This window comes from Cuculus canorus, chromosome 15 (genome assembly GCF_017976375.1).
Source record: "Cuculus canorus isolate bCucCan1 chromosome 15, bCucCan1.pri, whole genome shotgun sequence".
In the NCBI taxonomy this organism is placed as follows: domain Eukaryota; kingdom Metazoa; phylum Chordata; class Aves; order Cuculiformes; family Cuculidae; genus Cuculus; species Cuculus canorus.
In genome coordinates this window covers 2,064,725-2,091,950 of record NC_071415.1, presented here as the reverse complement: position 1 = coordinate 2,091,950, position 27,226 = coordinate 2,064,725, and the positions used below count along the sequence as shown (strand labels likewise).

Here is a 27,226-nt window from a genome sequence, read left to right as displayed (position 1 = left end):
TTCTAGAGCTTTTAGGGTGAAATAATTCACACAGATGTCCTTGTCAAGGATGAGAGAGGTGTTTGCTATAGAATTGGACTTCGTGTTTCCAGAGAGGCTTTTGGCAGACAAGCTCTATCCCAATGACTTTGTCTGTTCGTTCCCTGCATGAGCTTTTGACAGATCATTTACTATGACTTTTACTGAAAATATGCAGAACTTCAATTATTATTTGCTCCAATTTGCTGTAGTTTATTTTCATTTAAGCACATGCAAGTCTTGACATGATGAGCTGCTGCCACAATGTTTTTTGCAAATCGTTTTGTTTGAGCTGTGTATCTGATGTGTGGAGAAAAACCCAGCCTAGCTTTCTTGTGTCCCCTGAAAAGGAGCTTTGCCAGTGATTTCAGTGGCAGAAAGAGCAGGCAGTGAAAGTCAGTAAAAAAAATAGGACTTTAGGGATGTGCTTCTACCTGCATGTGAGCAAACCTGCTTAGAGCAGTGCTGGAGGTGACTGCTGTGTACATCCTGCTCGGGCAGGACTCATCAGTGCATGGAAAAGCAAATTCCCTAAGGTTTTACAGTTTGTCTGTTGAGCTGCTGTCAGATAACTTCTCCTCCAAATGTGTAGGTGTGTGTAGGTAGAAAGAAATGGTTTTGTAGGAGTGAGGTTGAGGCCTGTTTTGCATTGCTATTGAAAGAACTGTTTCTTCTGCAAACGACATTCTGGAATCCTCAAGATAAAAAGTTCTGGAATCCTCAGCATAAGAAGGAGATGGAGCTGTTGGAATGGGTTCAGAGGATGCTACAAGGATGATCTGAGGGCTGGACCACCTCCCATGAGGACAGGCTGAGAGAGTTGGGGTTGTTCAGCCTGGAGAAGAGAAGGCTCCGAGGAGACCTTAGAGCGACCTTCCAGTACCTGAAGAGGCTGCAAGAAAGCTGAGGAGGGGCTGTTCACAAAGGCTTGTGGGGATAGGACGAGGGGGAATGGGTATAAACTGGAGAGGGGCAGATTTAGACTGGACATAAGGAGGAATTTCTTCAGGATGAGAGTGGTGAGACACTGGCACAGGTTGTCCAGGGAAGATGTGGCTGCCCCATCCCTGGAGGTGTTCAAGGCCAGGTTGGATGGGCCTTGGACAGCCTGATCCAGTGGGAGGTGTCCCTGCCCATGGCAGGGGGTTGGAATTGGATGGGCTTTGAGGTCCCTTCCAACCCAAACTATTCTATGAGTCTACGACATCCAGAATACTGCATGTTAACTTTTCTCAGTGAGGAAGAAATGTTTTTGTTCAGAAAGCTCTATTTTATATGTCTGTGTTTTTATATGTTTGTGATTTATCTACAATTGACAGATGAGGATGGCCCTAGGTGTTGCTAAAACAACGTGGGATTTCTTATTAGAGAAATCCTTTACAATGACAAACCCAGGGTTGCAGAACCAGGCTCACACTGACTGTGTACAACCCATGGAAACATTTATCTTAAAAGTAGGTGCCATTCGTGACTTTACTTTGTCAGGGCACAGCTGCAGATGGAGGTTTTCATTTAAGTGCTTTGTAGGGATTCAGAACTGGCCTTACACTGTTTGCTCCGAGATTACATAGAGGATGGATGCTTTATTCCTATACAAATTTGCCTTCTGAGTCCTCCTTAAGGTAGAATTTTTAAGAGTGTTAGATTCTGGATCATGCTATTGATATTAATTTGAAATTTTAGATTTTCTGTCACATTTTGCTTCTATTTGATGTCAGAAATTACTGCCTGTACAATTCTGCTATGGAACTGAGATGTCTGGGCTGATCCTTATAGCATCACCCATTTTCTGACCCATGCCCAGCAAGAAATACCCATTTGTGGGTTTAAAGTGCTGCCGGAACCCAGTTCCATAAGCGGGAGCTGTTGAACATAGATTTACTTTGATAGTTAATGAATGGCATGCATGTTTTTCAAGTTAGAACATGGCTTGTAAATATTAATTGGTGATTCCAGTGGTGAAGGAACTTTGTACTGGTTGTTTTTATAATAATTTGGCATTGGAATCATAGAATCATACAATGGTTTGGGTTGGAAGGGACCTTAAAGATCATCTAGCTCCAACCCTCCGCCGTGGGCCAGGACATTACAAATGACCTTTCATTTGAAAAAGGATTGAAAGTTCGGGTTAGGGCTTTGTAACTGATTGGAAGGTTTCTGTAAGTGATTTATGGAGGTTTAATATAATCAAATGCACACAGCATGTTCCTGCACAGCTTTGTTGGAAAACAAGATGTGGAACAGGTCCACATTAAAGCATTTTTTGGAAAGAAATTCCTCTCATACTGTTTTGTTTTCATCTCCAGAGGGATATGAAAGACTTTGTGGAGGAGCAGAGCAGAGCATTTTGCTTTCTCCACATTTCAAATCACGACCCCTCTCTCTGAAATCCCTCATGTTCCTAACACTGCCGTTCTTCCAAGGTGCCAGGGCTCTTTAGGAGCACTGTGAAAGTCTCTGGGACATCCTGGTGTCTGTCAAAGCATGGACTTTATAGACATTTGTTCTGTTAAATTCGTTTCCTTGCAGGATGCAGCTAAAGCCTGGATTTGGCTAAACAGGCTGCCTGATTTCCAGCCGAGGAGCCGGCTGCTGGGAGCAGAGGCTTCCAAGGAGCAAACCTCTTGGTACCCTGGTTGGCTTACAGGTTCCATCTTATCCCAACATTTTACCTCACTCAGTTTACGCTGTGTGCGTCCTTCAGAGATCATGAGACTGTGAATGCAAAATGACAAACCCTGTGCTTGATGATTTTTGCATTCCCCAAGGAGATACTCAGTCTGCTTTTTTTACCAGGAATAACTGCATACTTTAAGGCCTGTCGTAATTTTACACATTTTTACCGGAACTATTTCTGTTTTTTCTGCTTCTGGCACAGCCAACAAAAGCAGACAGAAGGCAGCAGTCACTTAGCGTGGCTGCTGAACACTTTGGGGTTGGTTTTTTTTTCATTTTATGATATTCAGAGCAACTGTGGTTGGAGTTTCATGTCTTGAGCAGGAAGGGAGATGGTTATAGCAGGAGCCCAAGAGGTGAGCAGCTGATGGCTCAAAGCTTTACACTTACACTACACAGATTCGTTTTTCAAAGCACATTGTTCCATATGCTGTATAAACCAGACAGCAAAATGTAGATTACTGCTCTTGGGGTGGGAGGAGGACGAGGAGTTCAGTTCATCACTAGTGGACATAATTATTGTTATTTTTTGGAGTGTATTTATGTGAATGTTAAGAGGTTTTTAGAATCAGACACTCAACAATGATTTCAGGATGCTCTGCTGTGCTATAAATCTCCTGGGGTCCAGGTACACCACATTAATTGCAACCTAGAATAAGCAGAGAATACAAGGATTGAACTTACGTTTGACAGTACTGCGTGACTCCTGGAACCCAGCTGACTCTGAACCCCAGCCCAGGGCTTCACACTCGCGCTCCTCCCCTTGCCCATGCCTGGCACTCGTGCTTGCACCTCCTCTGTTCTTTTCTGCCAGCCAGCACATCTTCCAGAGCCCCACGCTGCGCTTACGCCCATCCTCCAGTGTCTGGTAAACCCAGTTGGGAGTAAAGGCAGCCGCATTGTTAAGAATAAGCGAGACCAGGGCTACCAACACGGCTGTGGCTACCAGTTTCTGGACAGTCATATCTGACTGTCAGCTTGCTGCCGGTCTCTATTTGCAGAAGGCACAAGGTCTCAGTCAGCTGCAGCACATTGAACTTGGACTTGAAACAGAGGCGGCTTTGCTAGGATGTTACGAACGGCTAGAGGACATCACCGTTCATTCTCAAAGTCAACTCCAGAGGTGTTTCTGATCAAGGAAATAAGAATTTTGCGAGGTAGGTAGGAGAATTCCATAAAATAAGAACGCGAAGAAGCTTTTTTAGGTCCTTCCCAGCTTTGACTTATCCACCTTCTTGCACTTTGATAAGGAATGCCAGTCCCGGGATGAACTGAATTACAGGGAGGTCCATTCCTTTTGAGACGAGGTGAATCCAGAAAGAATCCAGTCTCAAGGCAGGAGAGCGTGAGCTGCCGCTGAAGCGGAAGCAGGGAGGCTTGCCAGAAGCGTGCTAGGTGTGCTGGGTCCTCCAAGTCAACCGGTGCCACTCCAAAAGCCTTTTTTTTCAGGTGCAAACTTCAGTATATCCTACAAACTGCGACAAGTACCATTCTCTCAAAGCCAAGGCACGCGGGAGGCGAATGCTGTCATCCCAGAGGAGCTCTGCAAGTTTGGCGGATCTCGAGGAATTTGCTTTGCTGTCTCCCTCTCTGAAGATCCGAGCGAGTGCAGGGATGGGAGAGTGCAAAGCGAGTGCGAGTGCAGGGATGGGAGAGTGCAAAGCGAGTGCGAGTGCAGGGATGGGAGAACAGCCGCTGTTGTGCGGAAAAGGCCCCCCCACCTCTCCACGAAGAGGAAACGGCTGTTTTTGTGGCTGTTTTTGGTGAGCTTCAGGGCGTAGTCGACTGCAACAAACAGAGCCTCTGCCACTGCAGTCAAACATTAACAGGATGTGTTTCCTGAAAGGAAAAGACTATGGAGACTTCTAAAGTTGTGCCTCCTCCCCTCGGAGAGCCCCCCTCCCCGTCTCCCTCCTCCCACCAGCACAGAGTAGGGCTGTGAGGACCAGGCTGTGCATCTCAGCGGAGCTCAGGGAGTGGAGCAGGGCTCCTCTTCCAAAGGGAAAAAAAGAAATCCCCAGCTTCAGCCCTCTGAGCATCGGGTCTGCAGAAACGGATCGAGGAGATGAACTTGGAAATGCTTTTTGCCCAAAGGAAAACAATATTGGGGTTAGCTGTTAACAGCATGATGAAAATGGGGTGTAGGGTGTCCACTGATGTTCCACTTCTCTCTGCAACCCTAGAAGGGAGCATGGCAGGTAAATGAGAAATGAGATTCTCAACCTGATAAACAAATTTGGGGGTGTCTGGAAAGGCAAATACAAGTGTTAGGATGTGAATGAAGTTGAAAATAGCTGCATTGTGACTGTGCAGGGCTGGTACAGCCCTGAGCCCCGCGTTCCCACATGCTATGAGTGCTGGTGGCCTGGCAGTGCCCATGAGGAGGCTGACACTGGCACCTCCCTTCAGTGCCCAGAGGATGGAAAACCCTCTGCACGTTGCTTAATATAATAAATGCCTCTGGTCGCAGTCCAGTCCCCAATCAACTGCCGTACGGTGAGTCACGACCACAGCACCAGTGCTGCAAAACCAGCAAGGAAAGCAGCTCTAGTAAGCAGATCAAAGAGGGGAGATCAAGATGAGATTTTAGGAAGAAATGTTCTGCTGTGAGGGTGGTGAGGCCCTGGCCCAGGCTGCCCAGAGCAGTGGTGGCTGCCCCATCCCTGGAGGGGTTCAAGGCCAGGTTGGATGGGGCTTGGAGCCCCTGATCCAGTGGGAAGTGTCCCTGCCCGTGGCAAGGGGTGGGACATGATGGGTTTTGAGGTCCTTTCCAACCCGAACCATTCTATATTTAAAAACATTGCTGAGGATATTTCAAACTGTCCCTGAACATGGATGTTTCCAGAGGGGTCTTGCAGAGACCGGCTCTCCAAATGGCTGGTAGCTATTTCATGTTTCCATCAGCTGCCCCAGCAGGACCTGCTGCCGGGGGCTGCTGCCCCTCCGGGCGTTATTGCCTGTGGTTATATCCATCCTTGATCTGAGCCTGTCAGAATTCTTCAGGCTGAAAAGATACTGCACAAGGTGTACGTTTAAATAGCACATTGGGAACTGCTCCCTTGGAGAGGGAGCGGGGCCAGCTGCAGTAAAGCACCTGCGTCACCACCGCTGCACTGCGCCGGTCATACCTGAGATGTTGGCACGGGAGGTCACATCAGTGTCATTAATCAAATTACATGAGAAATTAATTTCATTTTATAGCAGTTCTGTCCTACCAGCTAAGTTACCGTAACTTTAGTCGCAAAATCTGTGCTGGCCCAGTACCCATAGACAAACTGGTTTGAAATGGTTGGGGGAATGGCCTCAAGCTGTGCCAGGGCAGGTTCAGAATGGGCATCAGGAAAAAATTTTTCACAGAAAGGGTCATTGGACACTGGAACTGCCCAGGGAGGTGTTGGAGTCACCATCGCTGGAAGTATTTAAAAGACGGGTAAATGAGGTTCTCAGGAACATGGTTTAGTGGCAGATGGGAATGATTGGACTTGATGATCTAACAGGTCTTTTCCAACCTGATGATTCTCTAATTCTATGAAGGTCAGTGTTTTGTTGTCTAAAATTTGTTACTGAGAGGAGTGGAAAATATTTCAGTGTAGTTCAGCTGCCCCTATAGCTGGGTTCCAGCTATTGGAATCAAATGTATGATTCTGGCTAGGAATTCACTCCTTTTCTGTGCTCTTGGTTCATTTTTGATCCTTAACTGGGTTAAGCTTTAGGTACCCTGAATCACTCTGACAGCAGCACAGCATCTCTGAGTTCTTTTATCCCAGAGACTGGTCGTGTTTCTGTACATCTCTGGCTTTAGACGTTTCGCTATCAATAACACCACTGCCTGCCATTCCTCAAAGACATTTCCTAACAACAATGACTGCATTTTCATGTTTTCTACCCCATGGATTACTTGTTGTTGTTTTAAGCCTGTGATTCAGCAGTGAAGCAGATCGTGTTCATATAGCGACAATACCACGAGAGACTTACTTTGAGGGAAAATCTCCTCTACCCAGCTGAACACCTGCCTCTGCCTCTCCTGTCTTTGGGTTGTGTGGTTTGTAGAAGCCTGAGTGTGTATTTTCAGAAGGGTACAAACTTTGTCTACATGTTACATGTAAAAAAACATAGCAATTCTATTTTACAAAGGCTGAACTAATCAGTCTGATCATTAAACCTGAATCATAGAATAGTTTGAGTTGGAAGGGACCTTGAAGATTATCTAGTTCCAACCCCCCTGCCATGGGCAAGGACACCTCCAACTAGATCAGGCTGCCCAAGACCCCATCCAACCTGGCCTGGAACATCTCTTCCCTTTTCCACATGAATTATTTGGAATGAGGATATCCAACCTTTTTTGAATTCCATCGGCATTATAAATAAATCATCTTCCTAGGTTGTACTAATCTTTGAGCATCAAAGGGACCAAGTGATCTAACCATCATGGCATTAGTTTGTGGTTTGAGATATCCGATTACTTGAGGAATTCTTCATGCTCTACGTGCACATTCATGCAAGTCAAGCAGTTTGTGTTTAAGGCAGCTTTCCCAAAGGAAAAGAAAAATCTCTTTCTCTCTCCCACACTGCCTCTTGTTGTGGCTGGGGATGAGTGAGTGGCTGCACAGTGAGCTGCAGCTGGGAGCAGATGCAGAGGAGTCGAGTGGATCGGCTCCACAAACCACAGGCGGCGGTGCTGGGACCAGTGGCAAAGCTGGCCTGAAAGCAGATGCTTCACCCCTCCAACTGCCCTGAGGTGGTCACCTCCCAACAAGCTGCCTAGTTCTGAGCCCATGTGGTCTCTCTGATGCCGAGTTCTGCCACATCACAGCTGAAATGTGATGGTAGAACCCCAACCGTGGCTTACGGAGCAGAGAGGGCAGCAGCCCCCCAGGCACCACCTGGTGGAGAGCACCCCAAAAACAGTGCGGTGGGAGGGATCGCAGCAGATCAGCAAGCACGGCATGACTTCTTGTTGATGTTCTGGTCTGGCAGGAGCTGTTTTCTAAGTGTTTGTTCTATGCTAGAGAGTGATTCTACTCAGTGATGAGTTAAATCAGTCCATACAATTTGCGTAGCAGCTTATAAAGCATCATGGATCTTTCCAGGTGAGAAATCAGTTATGTAAAAGTAATTTTACTTTCAAAATCTCAGTAATTTAGATTATTTCAGGTAACAAATCGCTTCCATGCTGAATCGATCCATTTACTACCTAGTAAATTCTGTTTAGAGCTGTTTATGCAGGGCATGATTGGTTTTTTTCTATTATTTTTTAATAGATGGCTTTTTATCGTTCTATTCACCCACCCTAGTAAGTGATTCTGTGATTTTATGGTATTAGTATTATAGATATTATTAGTACTATAGATATTATAGCCTGTATTAGTATTTCCCCTTTCATTACACAGTTCTTTTTTTAAGGCAGAATGCTTAGGGTCCCACTTAATGAAGTGGGGCCCAAACTGGAAAGAGAGATTCTTCTTTTTCTGCTAATCAAGATATTTAGCCGCAAGAGCCAGAACATATGTTCATTTTCCAAATATACTCCATGAAATAGAGGGAGAGAAGTTTTGTAGTGAGCTGCTTCAGACATATAAATCTCCAGCACTTCTAAATAATATTCCATTTACTGGATTATTTCTTTCAATTTCCATGGAAAATGGGCAATGGAAAATACACAGAAACAGAATCACCGGTTTAGGTCAGAAGGGATCTTAAAACGCATTCCATTCCACCCCCTGCCATGGGCAGGGACACTTCCCGCTGGATCAGGGGCTCCGAGCCCCATCCAACCTGGCCTGGAACCCCTCCAGGGATGGGGCAGCCACCACTGCTCTGGGCAACCTGGGCCAGGGCCTCCCCACCCTCACAGCAAAACATTTCTCCCTAAAATCTCATCTCAATCTCCCCTCTTTCAGCTGAAAACCATTTGCCCTTTTACTATCCCTGCACTCCCTGATCCAGAGCCCCTCCCCAGCTTTCCTGGAGCCCCTTTCAGTACTGGAAGCTGCTCTAAGCTCTCCCCACAGCCTTCTCTTCTCCAGGCTGAACAACCCCAACTCTCTCAGCCTGTCCTTGCACAGGAGGTGCTCCAGCCCTTGGATCATCTCTGTGGCCTTCTCTGGACTCGCTCTAAAATCCCACTTTCGGATGCTATAAACATAGTTTCATAGGAAAACAGATGCAGAATATCAGATATAAAGGAAAAAAAAAAACATTTTCTATCAAATATAGCAGAAAAGTTTTGTCCGGTCTTAAGAGGCATCAGAGTTTGCTTTCCAAATCCACGGTGCTGTGGCCCAAAGCCCGGCAGTTTGGGGAGCAGCAGCGGATCATTTATTCCTGTGCCTGGGATGCTCTGGAGCGTGTTCTCGTGGCTCTGCTCCTGCTGGGGCTGTGTCTGGTCTTCATTAAATTTCCAGCTTCGGCTGATGAAGTACAGATGCGAGCAGCTTTCCAGGGGGGAGAAGAGGAGGAGGAGAAAGAAGGGGGAGAACAGGAAATTCCCGGAGCATGAGCTGGGAGCAGGGTAAATCATTACTTGGCATATTAAATGTGACAGTGGGGCCAGGCCTGGAAGGAAGAGTTGCTGCCTTTTAGGGATGCAAGGACAGATTTTTCTTGCTCACTACACTAACAACTGCTGGGAGAGAACCCATGGGTTTGTGTGGGATTGAAGTCAGCCTGTTCTGCGCCTCCTGCTTCTTGTTCTTTAACCAGACCTGCATTCATTTGCCCGCATACCCAAGCGGCAGCAGCACTGCTGGGCAGGACTCTTGCTCTGGTGCTGGTTGTGTCCACCTGCTAGGGAGGTTGTGCCATCCCAAGGACCAGGCTGGTATTTTGGAGACATGGATAAACATGGAACTGTGTTGCTGATGTTTCCTAGATTGTTCCTTTCTCTAAATGCATCCCCTGCTGGCAAGCCTGTTGGGTGCCTCGGGCTGCAGAGTTCACAAGGGAAATGTCTAAAACCACTTTGATGTTATAGAAGTGTCCGTTCTCTCCGATCAGCCATGGTGGGCAGAGGCTGGAGGTGTCTTTTCAAGGTGAAGGTAAAACTGAGGTTCCACCTAAAAGGACCTCTTCTCTTTCTGCAGGAACTGTGGGGGTCAGTCCTGGTGTCCTGACCCTGGCCCAGGTTTGGGAGTGCAGATCTTGGTGCTGTTGCCCAGACAAGGCTTGGTTGTGGTGCTCTGTGGTGATCAACAGCTTTGTGATTTGTGCCTCTGTCAGGCAATGAGACCTTCTCCGTGTGGTAATCTATTCCTGTAACAGACAATCCTGGAACGGTTTGGGTCTGAGAGGACCTCAAAGCCCATCCAGTTCCACCCCCTGCCATGTGCAGGGACACCTCCCACTGGATCAGGGGCTTAGAACCCCATCCAACCTGGCCTTGAACACCTCCAGGGATGGGGCAGCCACCACTGCTCTGGGCAGCCTGGGCCAGGGCCTCCCCACCCTCACAGGGAAATGTTTCTCCCTAAGATCTCATCTCCATATCTCCTCTTGCAGCTGAAAACGATTCCCCCTTGGCCTGTCCCTGCACTCCCTGATCCAGAGCCCCTCCTCAGCCTCCCTGGAGCCCCTTTCAGTGCTGGAAGCTGCTCTAAGCTCTTCCTGCAGCCTTCTCCAGGCTGAACAACCTCAACTCTCTCAGCCTGTCCTTGCACAGGAGGTGCTCCAGCCCTCAGATCATCTCCATGGTCTCCTCTGGACTCGCTCCAACAGCTCCAGGTCCATCCTATGCTGAGGACTCCAGAGCTGAACGCAGGGTTCCAGGTGGGGTCTCACCAGAGCAGAGGAGCAGAATTCCCTTCCTCTCCCTGCCAGTCCCACTGCTTTGGGTGCAGTTGTACTTCAGATCTTTTGCATTTCACAGGATGGTGTTACTCTAGTAACTTTCTAGTTTTAAAATAAGTTATGTTAAGTGATAATTGAAATAATAAATACAAACAAATATATTAATAAGCATATAATAGATGCATGCGAAGCTGGTCCTTGCAAGCAAATAGTTTCTGTGTCAGAAATACTTGCCTCCCTTAGCAGCAGCGTGTGGAGCGTGGTGCTAAAATGAATGGTCTTGCAAAGCAGAAACAGTTTGCTAATATTTTGGTGCAGGAAGAAATCTGAAATAATACATTTTCGTACCTTAGCAGCTCAGTGTCCTTGTGAGGGACATGTCTGCTGGAAGGAACCAGCCTGTGCTGCAGCTCCACATGGACTGGGGAAGAAGGTTTGGCTCTGGGTTCTCCCCCATCCAGCTGCTAACAAAGCCGTCCTTAATTCCAGTGGGAGAATGGGAACTCCTTGGTGCAGGGCAGTGCCGCGTTCATTAGATGAAACATTCCTTCCAGTGCTTCTGGAGGGCAGAGACAGGAGCGGGGATGGTCGATGGAAGGCAACGTTCTTACATTCCATAGGTCCTTGTGCTGGTGAGCTGCTCTGAGCCTGTCTCTGGCTGTGGTCTCTGCACTAGGTGAGTCTGTGCGAGCACTGCTCTATCATGAACACTTCCAAATTCAGTGTCTTTGGTCTGGTTTGACCACAGTTCTGATGTGTGCACACCATCTGCCCAGCTGGGGCTGTCAGGAAGGCAGTGTGTGCCAAAATATAACTGAACATATCAACTGGAGATGTCTCTTCCTCTGTATTGGTTGCACCCAAGCTGGAGCCCCTCAGGTTCGTTTTGCAAATTGTTTGGCTGGAGGAGGAAGAGGTGGGACGGCAGAGTACCAGCTCCTCGGGGCAGAGATGCCTCTGGGTGGTCCCCTGTGTACAGCTCGTGTTGGCACGGAGGTGACCCCTGGCCAGCTGTGTGTGGGGCGATAGCTCCCGAAGAAGAATCCCTGGGGCAGCAGCTCCCACCAGGTTTTGAACTTGGCAGGAGCCATTGCCAGTCAGGAAAGCATAATGCAGCTGATGGATGATGAGTACCATCTTCTGGCGAACAAGTCTTATGAGGAGCGGCTGGGGGCCCTGGGGCTGTTTAGCCTGGAGAAGAGGAGGCTGAGGGGAGACCTCATCGCTCTGCAGCTCCTGGAAAGGAGGTTGTGGTGAAGTGGGTGCTGGGCTTTTCTCTCCAGTGACAGGTGATAGGGCAAGGGGGAATGGCCTCAAGCTGTGCCAGGGGAGGTTCAGACTGGACAGGAAGTCTAATTAGGAAAAACTTTTTCACCGAAAGGGTCATCAGGCCCTGGCAGAGGCTGTCGAGGGAGGCGGTGGAGGACCCATCCCTGGAGGGGTTTAAAAGACGGGTAGGTGAGATACTTAAAGCTAGGCAGGTAGATATGGTTGGACTCAATGATCTCGGAGGTCTTCTCCAATCTGGTGATTCTATGATTCTGTGACTCCAAGTCTGGCTGTGTCTCTGCACACTATTATCTTTAACTTTGTATTTTCAAACACACCATTCGCTCTATTTCCTTTCAAAAGTTTCCACGCACTGTTGTCTAAATTAGATTTCTCATCCTCTTGTCTCTGTTTGTGAACTCTCTTCTTCCACTGAGGGAATTGTGAGCTTTCAAGGCTCTGAAAAATAAAGATTTTGGTTTCCTTTCAGAATCTTGCTGAGTCTGTCTGACAAGGCACAACACAGGCTTGTGTTCCTTCATCCAGGATGGAAAGGCCATTGGAGGCTACTTCTGCCTTCCTGTAGGGCTTGGGAAAGAGATTTGTTTTCCTTGTTTGTAGTGAAGCGCAGCCATTAAATCATGGAATGATTTGGGTTGGAAGGGTCCTCAAAGCCCATCCAGTTCTATGGACATGCAGATATAAGAAATTCAGTAAAAATATTCAGACAGGCATTTTTGCTTTTCTAAGCAAGCAAAACTTCTGAACTATCTGAAATTTTGCCCCTGATTTATCACTTCTGATCCTGTTTTATTTTTTCTACGCTGTTTGGCTGTAATGAAGTTTAAGTCAATCTTTATGTTGATCACTACCTGAACGCTATATACCAGTTATAGCTGTGAATAAAAGATGATCAAATTGTAAAGTAAATTAGGAAAAGCATTTTTTTCTCTGCCTTGATTGTGTGTTGGACAGCACGTTGTATCTCACTTACTTGGCTGTTTCCCGGTTAGTCACCCTCCTCCATCTGTGCAGGGCTTTCCCACAGCTTCTGGGAAGAGAAAAATCATTTTAATTGTAGGAAAACTGGAGGGAGATTTGCTTGCAGGTGCAGGACCTAAAGTGCCATTCAACTGAGTTGAATGGGTGCTGGTCGATGAGAAGCTCGACGTGAGCTGGCAATGTGTGCTCACAGCCCAGAAACCAATCGTGTCCTGGGCTGCATCCAAAGCAGCGTGGCCAGCAGGGAGGGAGGGGATTCTGCTCCTTTATTCCTCTCTTGTGAGACCCCATCTGGAGTATTGCGTCCGATTCTGGAATCCCCAACATAAGAAGGAGATGGAGCTGTTGGAATGGGTCCAAAAGAGGCTACAAAGATGATTTGAGTGCTGGAGAACCTCCCATGAGGACAGGCTGAGCGAGTTGGGGTTGTTCAGCCTGGAGAAGAGAAGGCTCCGAGGAGATCTTGTAGTGACCTTCCAGTACCTGAAGGGGCTACAGGAAAGCTGGAGAGGAATTGTTTACAAAGGCGTGTGGTGATAGGACAAGGAGCAATGGGTATAAACTGGAGAGGGGCAGATTTAGACTGGACATAAGGAGGAATTTCTTCACCATGAGATTTTGTGGTGTTAAGTGGAAGCTCTTAGCCCTGAGGAGTTCTCATTCCGAGCATTGCAAAGCTCTTCTTTGTGCTATTTTTGATGCAAGTTTTAAATTAAAACATGAGAATTTGGTCATTTGTGTCCTACGTGGCACTCCCAGTTACCGAGTGCAACTACTCGATTCCTAATAGCTGTTCCATGTTTGAACTAACATATTTGAACAGGGCATTCTGGAGTGAGGTTTATGGATTTAAGACTCTTCTCCTAGCTTTTTCTTCAGTTCTGGCCATGGGTGCAGGGGCATTGTGTCTATATGGTGCAGCTGCAGGAAGGACCGCAGTGATGGGGGCATGAGAAATGTCTGTATACGTGCAAACCCAATTGCTTTTGTTTAGACATTGGTGTAAACAAAATCCACAATATTTCCTTAAGGCTGTGGACCTTCAGCTCCAGAGCCACCCTTTGTGTCTAAGGCCGGTTGCTGTTCCTCTTGAATCTAGACATAGCAGATTCATGCATGCCGGCTTGGAGTCTTTGAGCAACCTGATCCAGTGCAGTGGGAGGTGTTCCTACCCATGGCAGGGGGTTGGAACTGGATGGATGATCTTTAAGGTTCCTTCCAACCTATTCTATGATTCTGTGATCTCACGAGCGTCCAATGAAGTAATGGTTTTCCCTTTCATAGAATCATAGAATAGTTTGGGTTGGAAGGGACATTAAAGCCCATCCAATTCCAACCCTCCTGCCATGAGCAGGGACATCTTCCACTGGATCAGGCTGCCAAAGGCCCATCCAACCTGGCCTTGAACACCTCCAGGGATGGGGCAGCCACAGCTTCCCTGGGCAACCTGGGCCAGTGTCTCATCACTCTCATGGTGAAGAAATTCTTCCTTATGTCCAGCCTAAATCTGCCCCTCTCCAGTTTATACCCGTTCCCCCTCGTCCTATCACTCCAAGCCTTTGTAAACAGCCCCTCTCCAGCTTTCTTGTAGCCCCTTCAGGCACTGGAACGTTGCTATAAGATCTCCTTGGAGCCTTCTCTTTTCCAGGCTGAACAACCCCAACTCTCTCAGCCTGTCCTTGTAGGGGAGGTGCTTCAGCCCCTGGATCATCCTTGTAGCCTCTTCTGGACCCGTTCCAACAGCTCCATCTCCTTCTTATGCTGAGGATTCCAGAACTGGACACAATACTGCATATGACGTCTCACAAGAGGAATAGAGGGGCTGAATCACCTCCCTCAACCTGCTGGCCACGCTTTCACACTCCGCTCTTTCCTGGCATTTTACCTGTTTCCTACCCGAGCCTTCAGGTGAAATAACAGCTCTTCTTTTATTTCCCATTTCTCACAGTGAGGCTGTCTGGGAGAACATGGCTCGCATGTGTGTGAAGACTCAAAGGCTCGATGTCGCCAAAATTTGCCTTGGAAACATGGGTCATGCAAGAGGAGCCAAGGCGCTGAGGGAAGCTGAGCAAGAGCCAGAGCAGGAGGCCAGAGTGGCTGTGCTGGCCATTCAACTGGGCATGCTGGTAAACCCACCCACCGGAGCACCCGGGCACACCCACCCCACTTAACTGGGAACTAAACTAATCATTTTTTAACAATTCTGAGATGCAAAAGCTGTGGACGGGAGTCAAAACTCTTGCCAGGTTTCAAAGGAATGCTGAGGAATAGCTCAGACTATTATTTTCCTGCACTTGAGTTTTTATCCTGGGGAAATAGGCACATCCTTCAGTATTGCACAACCCTGTGGTGCACGATTCCTACGTGAGTGCTCAGGGGCTTTCCCTGAGCTCCAGGGGCTCGGCACTCCCTGGAGCCCTTTCCATGTTCCTCAAAGGGTAGGTGAGAATGAGCGTAGCAGAATCCGATGCCTGGAAATAAGAATACCAGGTGCTATAGCTGTGCAAGGGTAGAGCAAATTAGTGTGTCTGTCTCCTTTATCTGGGAGTTCCAGGCCCTTGTGAAAAACTGCTGAATGAAAGAACATCTTTTAAGGATGATTTATGTGTGAAACATTAAACAGAAAACCTGTTTTCTTGGGGCATAATTCTTCCAAGCTTAATCATTCTAAGTTTGACTGGATTAAAAAAAGATGTACTTGAAAATATTCAAGCTCAAATGTTTCAACAAACATATTTCGAGGTCCAGTGTGGGAAATACATGTTCCATTTTGCCCTGTTTGTTTGTGGAGCGAAAGGCTAACGCTGGGTTCTGCCAGAGAGGGAGGGCTGGTTGAAGGCATTTCAGCAATTTAAGCTGAACTGAGGTTTCCTGCAGGGACGGAGAGCCCTGGCGAGTCACGTCTGCTGCTTGTGCCGTCCCAGGGCTGCCTGCTCTGTTGCAGTCACCCACATTTCCATCCCAGCTTCTCCCATCATGTGAGCATTAACTTGCCTGGATCCGGCACAGCCAAAGGACATGGTCAGGCTGTTTTCCCCATAGTCAGGTGCACGGGGCAACCACCCCTTGTACCTGTACCTGCAGCCTGGCAGCAAATATGCCCCCAAATAGTCCTTGTCTGTCCCACACATCTCTAGTATGGTCTGAACCCTCTTTGCTTGGTACCAATTAGTACTGTGCACTGGGGCGGCCCCACCTCGAGCACGGGGAGCAGTTCTGGGACCACAGGATAAGAAAGACCTAAAGGTGTTGGAGAGTGTCCAGGGGAGGGCACCGAGTTGGGGAAAGGTTTGGAGGAGAAGAGTTTGAGGAGCAGCTGAGGTCACTGGGTCTGTTAAACCTGGAGAACAGGAGACTGAGGGGAGACTTTATCACACTCTGCAGCTTTCTCTCACAAGGAGGAGCAGGCGCTGAACTTTTCTCTCTGGACCTGAGGGAATGACAGGAAGATGCCGGGTGAGGGTTAGGTTGGACCTTAGGAGCAGGTTCTTTCCCCAGACGATGGTGGGGCCCTGGAACAGCTCCCAGGGAAGCAGTCACAGCACCGAGCCTGACAATATTGCAGAAGCGTTTGGCCAAGGCCCTCAGCCCCACAGTGTGAATGCTGGGGTGTCCTGTGTGGGAACAGGAGTTGGACTGGATGGTCCTTGAGGGTCCCTTCCAACACAGGACTTTGCACGAATCTATGATTCAGTAGAACCCAACCGGCTGGAGCACTGTTGAGTTAGATGAACGATAAGAGCGTGTATTCCACTCGGTTCACCTTTATTTAGTGTCTTCATCAATGATCTGTAAGAAAAGCTGAGATTTTTAGTTTGGGAACCATGAAAGATCTAGGCATGTGATCTGTAAGGGGGGAAAACTGGGACAGGAAAATGGATTAAATACCCCACAGTTCCTAGGAAATCACAGATTAGATAAAGAGTGGCAAGGTGCTGTGACAGCAAAAATCTGTTTGGGGCTGCGTTTGAGGAGACACCTCATCCTGGGGCTTTGATTTGATAACTTCTGTCTATGTAGTTGTTCCAGCTACAGCTGGAACGTTGACTTCCACCCTTAAGTATCTCATTAGCAGAAAAAAGCGTTGATGAACTGGAAGAAGTTCAGAGAAAATCAATGCCAATTGTTAAGCTTTTGGAAAGATTTCCTAGACAAGGAAATCTTTAAGATAGCTGAAGAATTAGAATTTGGCTTGAAAAGCTGTTTAGCATTCTACTAACTATTTTAGGAGTAGAAATGCTGGAGAGAGAGAGTAACGATTGTGAGATAAAGTGAAAAAGAAAAGGAAAATTCAAACAAAATGTTTGGAAAAGCTCCCTGGCAGAGAAAGCTCTGAGGCTGCAAAGTGTCAATGCTCCTTCTTGTGGGTATTCAGAATTGTTTGGAGAGGTAGGAGGGGAGCTGGAGCATAACAAATGCAGTCCTGTTGCTCTTTGTCATCTCAGACAGACTCATGGTGGACTCTTCTCTACTTTCTGTGCTTTTATGAATTTGAAACAATAAGAGACAGAAACTATTTTTCTGTCTTGGGCAGATAATCTCCATTTGCTAAATATAGTGTTCAGCTGGACAGCAGTTGGGTGGAGCAGGAAAGCGCTCCTTCCACAGAAGCACCTCGCAAAGCATAGAAATAATAGCTCCAAATTTGCCTGGCCTTGCGTCAGCATTGACAAAATCCTCCTGTTCTAATTCTGTCTTAAATTAACAGTAGGAATGGAGCTCAGTTAGCCACAAAAAGCATTGCTACCTCTGAAGCTTGCCCAGAGGTTGCAGGGGGTGCCTTGACACTCAACACCTTCTCATCTCAGAGCTGGAACTCACCTCTGAGCAGGCAGTGTGGCCGCTCACTGTGGCCCCACATGAGCATCTCTCCCCTTTCTGAAATGGCTTATGTTCCTGATGACAGCATTTAATTCTTGGTGGCTTGCTCATATCACCTCCCCACTTGATCTGTACAGTAAATGCCAGGATCTGAGTGCTTTCCTTATTTTCACATAAACATCCTGTTTCCCAGTAATGTGCTATTCCAGGCTATGTGGATTTAGTTGGTTAAAGCCTCTGTCTGAATTATTGTTACTCTAATTCCATTACAATGACCTGCAGTAATGAACTGCTCAGAGTGACAGGCTGAGAGAGATGGGGTTGCTCAGCCTGGAGAAGAGAAGGCTCTGAGGAGACCTTATATCAACCTTCCAGTACCTGAAGGGGCTACAAGAAAGCTGGGGAGGGGCTGTTTACAAAGGCGTGTGGTGATAGGATGAGGGGGAATGGGTATAAACTGGAGAGGGGCAGATTTAGACTGGACATCAGGAGGAATTTCTTCACCATGAGAGCGGTGAGGCCCTGGCCCAGGTTGCCCAGGGAAGTTGTGGCTGCCCCATCCCTGGAGGTGTTCAAGGCCAGGTTGGATGGGGCTTGGAGCCCCTGGTCCAGTGGGAGGTGTCCCTGCCCGTGGCAGGGGGTGGAACTGGGTGGGCTTTGAGGTCCCTTCCAACCCAAACTATTCTATGATTCTAAGTGCCGTGTCTGTTAGAAAGCACAGCTATGAAACGCCAGTTGGAGCTGACGAGATGTTTGTGTGCTTTCCTTCCAGGAGGATGCAGAGAGGCTGTACAAGGCTTGCAAACGCTACGACCTCCTGAATAAGTTCTACCAAGCCTCAAACCAGTGGCAGAAAGCCATCGAAACAGCTGAAACCCACGATCGGATTCACCTACGCACCACGTACTACAACTACGCCAAGCACTTGGAGGCGACGGGAGAGCACGGCCTTGCACTCACCCAGTAAGCACCAGCTCTGCAGCACCCAGGGGACTTGGAGCCTTGGTCTTTAGTGAAGACTGGAGGATGGGTGTCTGGTGATGACTATTAATAATTAATTAAAGTCTTTTCCTGTTTCTGGTGCTTTCTGTCTCATGGAGTGAAAGCATTGTTACAATAAACTTCCCAGCACCCTCCCAGGCTCATAAAGCTTTGTGTCAGAAAGGTTAAGTGTCTTGTTGGGGCCAATAGTTGAACCCCACTAATATTCAATCCTGTACTTCCCCCTGGAAGACCACTGCCCTCTTTTCCTTCCTTTTCCATGACAAAACCACTTGTTTACTTCTCCTGAGAGTCCCAGACACAACTGCTGGGGTGGAATTTAGTCTGACTTGGGCGTTTCTGGCCCCTGGTCCTCCCCTGTGCCTGAGGATTCCCTGGGGGGAAGAGAGGATTTTGAATGCATTGCAGTTGTTTGAAGTCTTGTTTATGTAATAGTTTTACTGCATGAAGCATCACAATAGAATAGCAACAATCATCAATAGCAATGCATCACCTTTGTTCAGAATCGAAGTAGAGCTCTGATGTGATCAGACAGACCCATTAGATGATTCAAGGCCAGGTTGGATGGGGCTTTGAGCAACCTGATCCTGTGGGAGGCGTCCCTGCCCATGGCAGAGCCTGGAACTGGATAGGCTTTGAGGTCCCTTCCAACCGAAACTGTTCTATGATTCTGTGACCAAGGTGGGCCGGGAGGTGGGGAGAGGCTCCTGCAGTGGATGGTGGCTTGAGCGCAGTGACCTCCTGGCAGTGGATGGAGGCTGGAGTTGCAGGATGGCAGAAGGCCCAGGCAAGATGAGGGGCCCAAGGCACTTGCAACTTTTTTTTGTCCCTGTTGTACAGGGATGTGCTTGGTGTTTTGGGAGATTTCTGGATATTTCTTTGGACCATTGCTGGTGCTTTTAAAGTATCTCCTGTCCCATGATCCCATTGCCTCCACGATTTCACGTGCCTTGCAGAACCATTGAACTGTTTATTTTTGCTGGTGCTGGCAGGCTGCAACTGGTCTGACAGTGAAATGAATACCAGAAATGAAGCAGTGTTGCTGCTGTTGCCACTCTGTAGCTGTCAAACAACATTAATAGCATTTTTACACAGGAAGTGAGCTGGTACAAAGGTAGTCATTTCGCATCTAATATGTTCTTTTTCTCTGCAGCTATGAGAAATCAGACACGCATCGGTTTGAGGTACCTCGGATGCTCTCCGAAGACTTACAAGCCCTGGAGGAGTACATCAACAAGATGAAAGACAAGTCAGTGCTATGCTTATTCCTCCTCCCCAGTGAGCCTTTCAGTTCTGAAATACAGCCTGTGGGGAGAGCAGGAGGAGTACGAATTCTGTCAGTCACAAGTTCAAGCCCTGCTTTATATTTTGATGCTCCTACAGCTTTTCAGGGTTATGCTATGCCTTGCTCAGGAGCTGCCACATTAGGTACCAGGGCTGAGCTCCCCTGAAGCGCAGAGCTTTCAACAGCGCCCTTGGGGTAAAGCTTTCTCTGTATTCTAAAGCAATGGATCTAGGCTTGAGTTCAGGGGCTCCAGGAGTGAAAAACGCAGCCTCTGGCAACTCTTGTTACTACAATTCATATTATTGCCTTTCTAGGAACCTGTGGAAATGGTGGGCGCAGTATCTGGAGAGCCAATCGGATATGGAATCTGCACTGAAATACTATGCACTGGCTCAGGATTATTTTTCCCTAGTCCGTGTCCACTGCTTTCAGGGCAACATTCAGAAGGTAAGGCAGCCTGCTTCCATCTGCTTCCAGAGAACTTGCCTTCCTGGAATGAGTATGGACACACAGTAAAGCTGTATGATCTTCTTTTCAGGCTGCTGAAATTGCAAATGAAACAGGGAACTGGGCAGCTTCGTATCACTTGGCCCGCCAGTATGAGAGCCAGGAGGAAATCAAGCAGGCTGTGTATTTCTACACCAGGGCGCAGGCATTTAACAACGCCATCCGCTTGTGCAAGGTACGCAAAGAGGTACAGCACGTCCAAAAGCAAAGTAGGCTTCTGCCCTTAGACAGCCCTCAGAGTGACTGTAAAGTAGTGCAAGTTGTTTGTGCCCATTCTCTCTTGTGAGACCCTACTGGCTCACGTACAGCCCACTATGAAGATGCTTCTGATTTCTGCCTGCATCTTCTACAAAACATGCATCAATAAAGGCTTGATTGTCCAGGACGTTATTTTCTGCATATCTCAACAGAAAACTGCGCAAAACAAATGCTTGTGCTTGCAGCTCGGAGTTACTTGGGCTAATCTAGGGGGTGCTGTGAAGGTACGAGGCTGTCGCCTTGCCACAAGACAGAACTGTGAAATCTCTTTGCTGCATAACCAGAGTGAAATCTTTGCTTTGAACAGGAGAACAATTTAGATGATCAGCTGATGAACCTGGCTCTTCTGAGCTCTCCAGAAGATATGATAGAGGCAGCCTGCTACTATGAGGAAAAGGGGGAGCAAATGGACAGAGCTGTCATGTTGTACCACAAGGTAAATGGATTTTTAGTGGAAAATACCAAACTTGAAACTGAAGCAGTTCCTGCAGCAGAGAAACACTAAATCAACCGTTGGTTTTAATGTATGGACTCGTTAGTACTCCTTTCCTCATGGTGCGTTATGCTTTATTAATCCAGCCTAGGGTACCCCGTAACCTGATTCTGCAGTGCAATTTTTAAGACTCATTCATAATTTTGCAGGCAGGACACTTCTCCAAAGCCCTGGAGCTGGCCTTTGCCACGCAGCAGTTTGGGGCCCTACAGCTGATTGCTGAAGACCTGGATGAGAAATCGGACCCAGCCCTGCTAGCCCGCTGCTCGGATTTTTTTATTGAACATGCTCAGTATGAGAAGGCAGTGGACCTGCTGCTGGCAGCCAAAAAGGTAAGCGCTAGCTTCCCTGGAAGAAGAGCACTTCCCTGGAGGGGTTCAAGGCCACTTTGGATGGGGCTTGGAGCCCCTGATCCAGTGGGAGGTGTCCCTGCCCATGGCAGGGGGTGGAACGGGATGGGCTTTGAGGTCCCTCCCAACCCAACCCATGCCATGATTCTGTGACAACAGACACCTCCGCGCGTGCACACGCCTTTATCTTCATCAGTAAATGGATGTGCAGAGACACTTGTAAGGTTTAAAGTTCTCACTCATGCCTGTGACTCATGGGGTGGCTTAACTCTAGAAATGGATTCATAGAATCATGGAATCAGAATGAGTTGGGTCAGAAGGGACCTTAAAGCCCATCCAGTTCCACCCCCTGCCATAGGCAGGGACACTTCCCACTGGATCAGGGGCTCCTTGAACCCCTCCAGGGATGGGGCAGCCACCACTGCTCTGGGTAACCTGGGCCAGGGCCTCCCCACTCTCATGAAGAATTTCTTCTTAATATGTAATCTAAGACACCCCCGATTTCCGATTTAAAGCCATTCCCCTTGTCCTATCCCTGCATGCCATTTAAAAAGTCCTTCCCTGGCTTTCTTGTAGCCCCTTCAGGTCCTGGAAGTTTTACTGCATGGTCTTTCCAGAGACCTCCCTTCTCCAGGCTGAACAATCCCAACTTTCTCAGCCTGAATTCCTGACTTTTAGTCTTATTTCTGGCTTAAAAGCTGCAGATATTGCACTCTTGGGAGAAGCAAAGCTCTTACAATCTAAACTAACATATTAGAGACAGGGAAACTATAACATCATCCAAAAACCCCACTGCTGTCCCTCTTGTCATCCCACCAGTGTAGTGAAGGGGCAGCATTTCTCACCTGAACTTTTATTTACTTCTGCCGTGCCCTCATTATTGTGCTCGCACCTCAGCCTGGCCAGAATGCTGGGCACTAACGCAGTCCTACACCCACAGCTCTTCAAGGAGCTCCTGTGGCTTACTTTCTTCCATGTTTTGCAAGGGTATGGTAGCCCTTTTCTGGGCTAAAAGCTGTTTGTTGTATATCCTACCCGTCATTTGTTTCTATATCAAAAGTAGCAAAATGTTTAACAAAATCTTTCTTTATCTTATTTGTGTTTGCTGAAAACTTTGATACAATTAACTATAAATGACTTGAATGTCTCTGACAATGCCACGTTCAAAGAGACAAAGTGGGTGAATCTTCAGTGCCACGCTCTTCAGTGCGCTCTGGGAAACAATCATCTTTGTGGAAGAACAAATGCATTCCTGGCAAACACAACGAGGCAGCGCGTACTTGAACAGGAGCTGATGTTGAGATGCTCAACTACACAGCAATGTTCTCAGTAGAGCATCCACACCTGCTGGCATTTGTGCCTCGAGGTTGCTCATTTCTGTAGGTTAAACCACAAGCAATGTGGGTGCCAGTGTGGTGTTTGCAACATCTCCTTGATTTCTCACCTCTGTTAGTACCACGAAGCTCTGCAGCTTTGCCTGAAGCAGAACCTGACCATCACAGAGGAGATGGCTGAGAAGATGACGGTCTCGAAGGACTCCAAGGATCTCTCTGAGGAGTCCCGGCGAGAGCTGTTGGAGCAGATTGCCGATTGCTGCATGAGACAAGGCAATTACCACATGGCCACCAAGAAATACACACAGGCAGGAAACAAGTTAAAGGTCAGTCTGGAGAGGTGGAAAAAAATCTGAAGAGGCTGAGCCTCTCACCTTCCTTAGATTTCTCAGAACAAGGGTGTTTTGAGACCTAAATCTTGGAACAGTCTTCATACAGACTGTCCAGAAAAGGCTTCCTGGCCATCTTAGCATGATGTGTGTTTTTGCATCCTCAATGATATCTTTCTCTCTCTTCCCCTGTGCTCCCTTTCCAGGCTATGAGGGCACTCCTGAAATCTGGTGATACGGAGAAAATTGTCTTCTTTGCGGGAGTTTCCAGACAGAGCGAGATTTATATTATGGCAGCCAACTATCTACAGTCACTGGACTGGCGTAAGGACCCCGAGATTATGAAGAACATCATTAGCTTCTATACTAAAGGGAGGGCCCTTGACCTGTTGGCAGGATTCTATGATGTGTGCGCTCAGGTACGTCCCCCTCTGTGACTCCTGCACGGGTTGGGTTTGTTAGCTCTGGAGTGAGACGCTCCTCTCCTTTCTCCTCTTCCAGGTGGAAATCGATGAGTATCAGAACTATGAGAAAGCACAAGGAGCTCTGACAGAAGCGTACAAGTGCCTTTCAAAATCAAAGACGAGAAACCCTCTGGAACAGGAAAGCAAACTGGCACATCTGCAGAGCAGGATGACTCTGATTAAGCGCTTTGTCCACGCTCGGAGGTGAGCTGCAGTATTCGGAGTGTGTAAACTAAGGACAGAAACATCACACAAGAAGAAAAGCTGTACTCGCACCTACAGTTTGACAAAGAATTGCAGCCTTGATTCTAAAACTGCTGTTGCAGTTTTCTCACAAGGAAACCATTAGGTGATTTATTAAAAGTGCTTTTGACAATAAAGATGGAAAGGTACCCTCAAATATAGGTGAGGGCATGGACGGAGGGACATGTAGCCCTGTCAGAAAAGCAATGAGGAAACAAAACACAGTAGGAAAATCTTTCTGGGCTCAAAGCTTTACTACAGGTGGATAATGGTTCCCTTTGGATTCTTTTTTCTACTAGAGTTTACACTGAAGATCCCAAAGAAGCAATTCGACAGTGTGAGCTTCTCCTGGCTGAGCAAGACATTGACAACGCCATCCGGCATGGCGATGTCTTGGGATTTCTGGTTGAACATTATGTACGTGCAGAGGAATTCCACATGGTGAGTTATTCTTCATTCTGCCCATCTACAGAGCCTGCATTTTATATCACAGAATCATGGAATGATTTGGGTTGGAAGGGACCTTAAAGCCCATCCAGTTGCACGCCCTGCCATGGGCAGGGACACCTCCCACTGGATCAGGGGCTCCAAGCCCCATCCAACCTGGCCTTGAACACCTCCAGGGATGGGGCAGCCACCACTGCTCTGGGCAACCTGGGCCAGGGCCTCCCCACCCTCACAGGAAGAAACTGAACTGGAACCTGCTTTATCATGAAGCACAAGGATGCCGAGCACCGGTTCCTCCAGCCGTGCTGACTGAACTTAATGTTTACTGAGCTGGTTTGACAGTGCTTCAGTTATCAGGAAAATGTAAAACTCTGCACTCCCTTCTTTTTTTGTCCTGAAAAAGATAGAATTGACACAAATCATTATGAAAGGGCAAAGCTGAGGTACCAAATGCCTCATTTCACCTCATTTTATAATAGTCTGTCCAGTTGTTCTCTGGGCACCCAGCTCCATGAGCTGGAAGATGGGGACAGGGAGCAGAAAGAAGCCCCCATAGTCTCAGAGGATATGGTTAGTGTCCTGCTACTACACCTGGACATGCACAAATCTGTGGGGCCAGAGGGGAGCCACCCAAGGCCTCAATGGGAGCTGACGGAAGTGCTCACTGAGCTGCTCTCCATCTTTTATTCACAGTCCTGGCTAACTGGGGAGATCCCAGTTGAGTAGAGGTAGCAAACAGGATGCCCATCTACAAGAAGGGCTGGAAGGAGAATCCAGGGAACTCCAGGCCTGTCAGCCTGACCTCGGTCCTGGGGAAGGTCATCACGCAGCACATACAGGAAAACCAGGTGGCCAGGCCCAGTTAGCATGGGTTTAGGAAAGGCAAGTCCTGCCTGACCAACCCGACCTCCTGTGATGAGGTGACCTGCCTGGTGGATGAAAGAAAGGCTGCACATGTTGTCTACTTGGACTTTAGTAAAGCCTTTGACACCATTTCCACAGCATTCTCTTGGAGAAACTGCCAGCTCTGGGCTTGGATGGGTGAGCTCTTTGCTGGGAAAAAAAATGTGGATGCCTGAGCCCAGAGAGATGTGGTAAATGGAGCTCAAGCCTGTTGTTTGCTGGTCACAGGTGTGTCCCCAGGACTATGTGTTGGTTCTGGCTCTGTTTAACATCATTATCCATGATTGGGGTGAGGGGATTGAGGGCTCACTCAGGGAGTTTGCAGATGACACCAAGCTGGGTGGGAGTGTTGTTGTGCTGGAGGGCAGGAATGCTCTGCAGAGGGACCTGGACACGCTGGGATGGGATTTAACAAGGCCAAGGGCCAGGTCCTGCACTTGGGACACAACAACCCTGTGCAGCTCCAGGCTTGGAGAAGAGCAGCTGAAAAGGCCCTGGGGGTGCTGGTCGAAAGCAGCTGAACAGGAGCCAGCAGTGGCCCAGGTGGGCGAGAAGGCCACCAGCATCCTGGCTGGGATCAGCCATGGGGTGGCCAGCAGGAGCAGGGCAGGGATCGTCCCCTGCACTCGGTGCTGGTGAGGCTGCACCTAGAATCCTGGATCAGTTTTGGGCCCCTCAGTGCAAGAAAGACCTTGAGAGGCTGGAGTGCATCCGGAGAAGGGGACGGAGCTGGAGAAGGGTCTGGAGCCCAGGAGCTGTGGGAGCAGCTGAGGAACCTGGGGGTGGTCAGTCTGGTTGAGTGATGACCTTGGTAGTGTTGGGTTAAGGGCTGGGCTTGATGGTCTCAAAGGTCTTTTCCAGCCTCCACAAGTCTATGATTCTGTCTTTGCAAAGGCTACAACTCCTGGCTTAGTGTTAGCACCTTTCAGCTCTGAGCTCCAGTCAAGAGCTCAGCCATGCATTAGGGGTGGATGCTCTTCACCCTTTGCTGAGCCTCATATAAGCAGCGATCCCACCCAGCAGTGACCTCTTGTGCTTTGCTTTAGGCCTACCGGTACCTGGAAGAGATGCAGAAAAGAATTCCAGCCACAAACCTCACCTACTACCTGACTCCACAGACCATCGAGGCAGTGCACCGAGGGGCAGGCGTTCCCATCAGCCGCGCCCTGCTTCCAGAGCAGATTTGCAATACGGACAACAAGGAGGTGGAGGAAGAAGTAGTTGATGAAGTGGAGGACCCTTGATGACTTACACTTACCAAAGGCAAAGTTGACTTTAATACGAGGTCGTTATTCTGTCCTCATTAGGAGTCGCAGATCAGTGACAGAGCTGCAACACGGCTTTTTGGTTATTACCAAGAAATTTATTGTTTCCTGCTTGACTTTACAAGCATCAGTATTGGAATTTAATAGGTTAATCTCAAACACTACAGATTCCCTGTATATCCTGTAATGAACCTGTTTCTAGTCTTTAATAAATTTGAGGGGGTAGAAACCCAACAAAAACTACATGTTGGAACATCAGGGCTTGTTCCAAGTACAGAAAAGAGCTGAGGAACTGAGGGGGAAACTCCTGAGTGGAGAAAATGTTCACGTACAGCTTCGCCCTGCTGAGGTGCTCACTTATTTATTGTTCCCTAGAAGTCAGAACTGTCCTGTTCAGGTGGAGCTTGGGTAAACATCAAACTGGTCCCCCACTCGGCATGGCAGGAGACTTGCACATTCCAGCTGTACGTGACTACCACAGGGTGACATAGGCTAGAGCTGCCGTCTGCAAACCCGGCCTAAACCTCAGGCTCCAGAATGGCAGAGCTGGAGGGGGCTCTGAAGGCCCTCTGGAATGACCCTTCCTGCTCAAGCTGCGGCACTTGGAGCCAGTGAAGCTTCTTAGCCACTTCCTTCCCAAATACTACCATAATGTCCAGCTGCTCTGTCCTAGTCAGATTTTAGGATGCATACTTGGCCCAATGATGAGACATGTGGCCCAGCTTAAGCAACCAAGGTTTTGCTCACTTTTAAGCCTGTTCCTCTGCCCCGCCAA

The 27,226-nt window shown here is 48.1% G+C and overlaps 2 protein-coding genes across 6 annotated transcripts in view; one reads left to right on the top strand and one right to left on the bottom strand.

Annotated features, from left to right (window-relative positions):
* TMEM204 (transmembrane protein 204) overlaps positions 1 to 4,530 on the bottom strand; it is a 32,128-nt gene extending 27,598 nt beyond the window's left edge. Inside the window, exon 1 of the mRNA XM_009570994.2 lies at positions 3,379 to 4,530. Coding sequence (XP_009569289.1) covers positions 3,379 to 3,658 — 280 coding nt within the window. The 5' untranslated portion in view covers positions 3,659 to 4,530. The remainder of the gene's footprint in view (positions 1 to 3,378) is intronic.
* IFT140 (intraflagellar transport 140) overlaps positions 1 to 26,449 on the top strand; it is an 84,461-nt gene extending 58,012 nt beyond the window's left edge. For all 5 annotated transcript variants that reach the window (XM_054080178.1, XM_054080176.1, XM_054080177.1 and 2 more), the window contains 12 exons: positions 14,699 to 14,876; positions 18,344 to 18,534; positions 19,727 to 19,822; positions 20,173 to 20,305; positions 20,397 to 20,540; positions 20,931 to 21,059; positions 21,266 to 21,448; positions 22,920 to 23,126; positions 23,336 to 23,548; positions 23,631 to 23,797; positions 24,136 to 24,277; positions 26,233 to 26,449. In XM_054080178.1, the coding sequence (XP_053936153.1) occupies positions 14,699 to 14,876; positions 18,344 to 18,534; positions 19,727 to 19,822; positions 20,173 to 20,305; positions 20,397 to 20,540; positions 20,931 to 21,059; positions 21,266 to 21,448; positions 22,920 to 23,126; positions 23,336 to 23,548; positions 23,631 to 23,797; positions 24,136 to 24,277; positions 26,233 to 26,430 (1,981 nt within the window). In that variant the 3' untranslated portion in view covers positions 26,431 to 26,449. The remainder of the gene's footprint in view (positions 1 to 14,698; positions 14,877 to 18,343; positions 18,535 to 19,726; positions 19,823 to 20,172; positions 20,306 to 20,396; positions 20,541 to 20,930; positions 21,060 to 21,265; positions 21,449 to 22,919; positions 23,127 to 23,335; positions 23,549 to 23,630; positions 23,798 to 24,135; positions 24,278 to 26,232) is intronic.
* Positions 26,450 to 27,226: the final 777 nt, after the last annotated feature.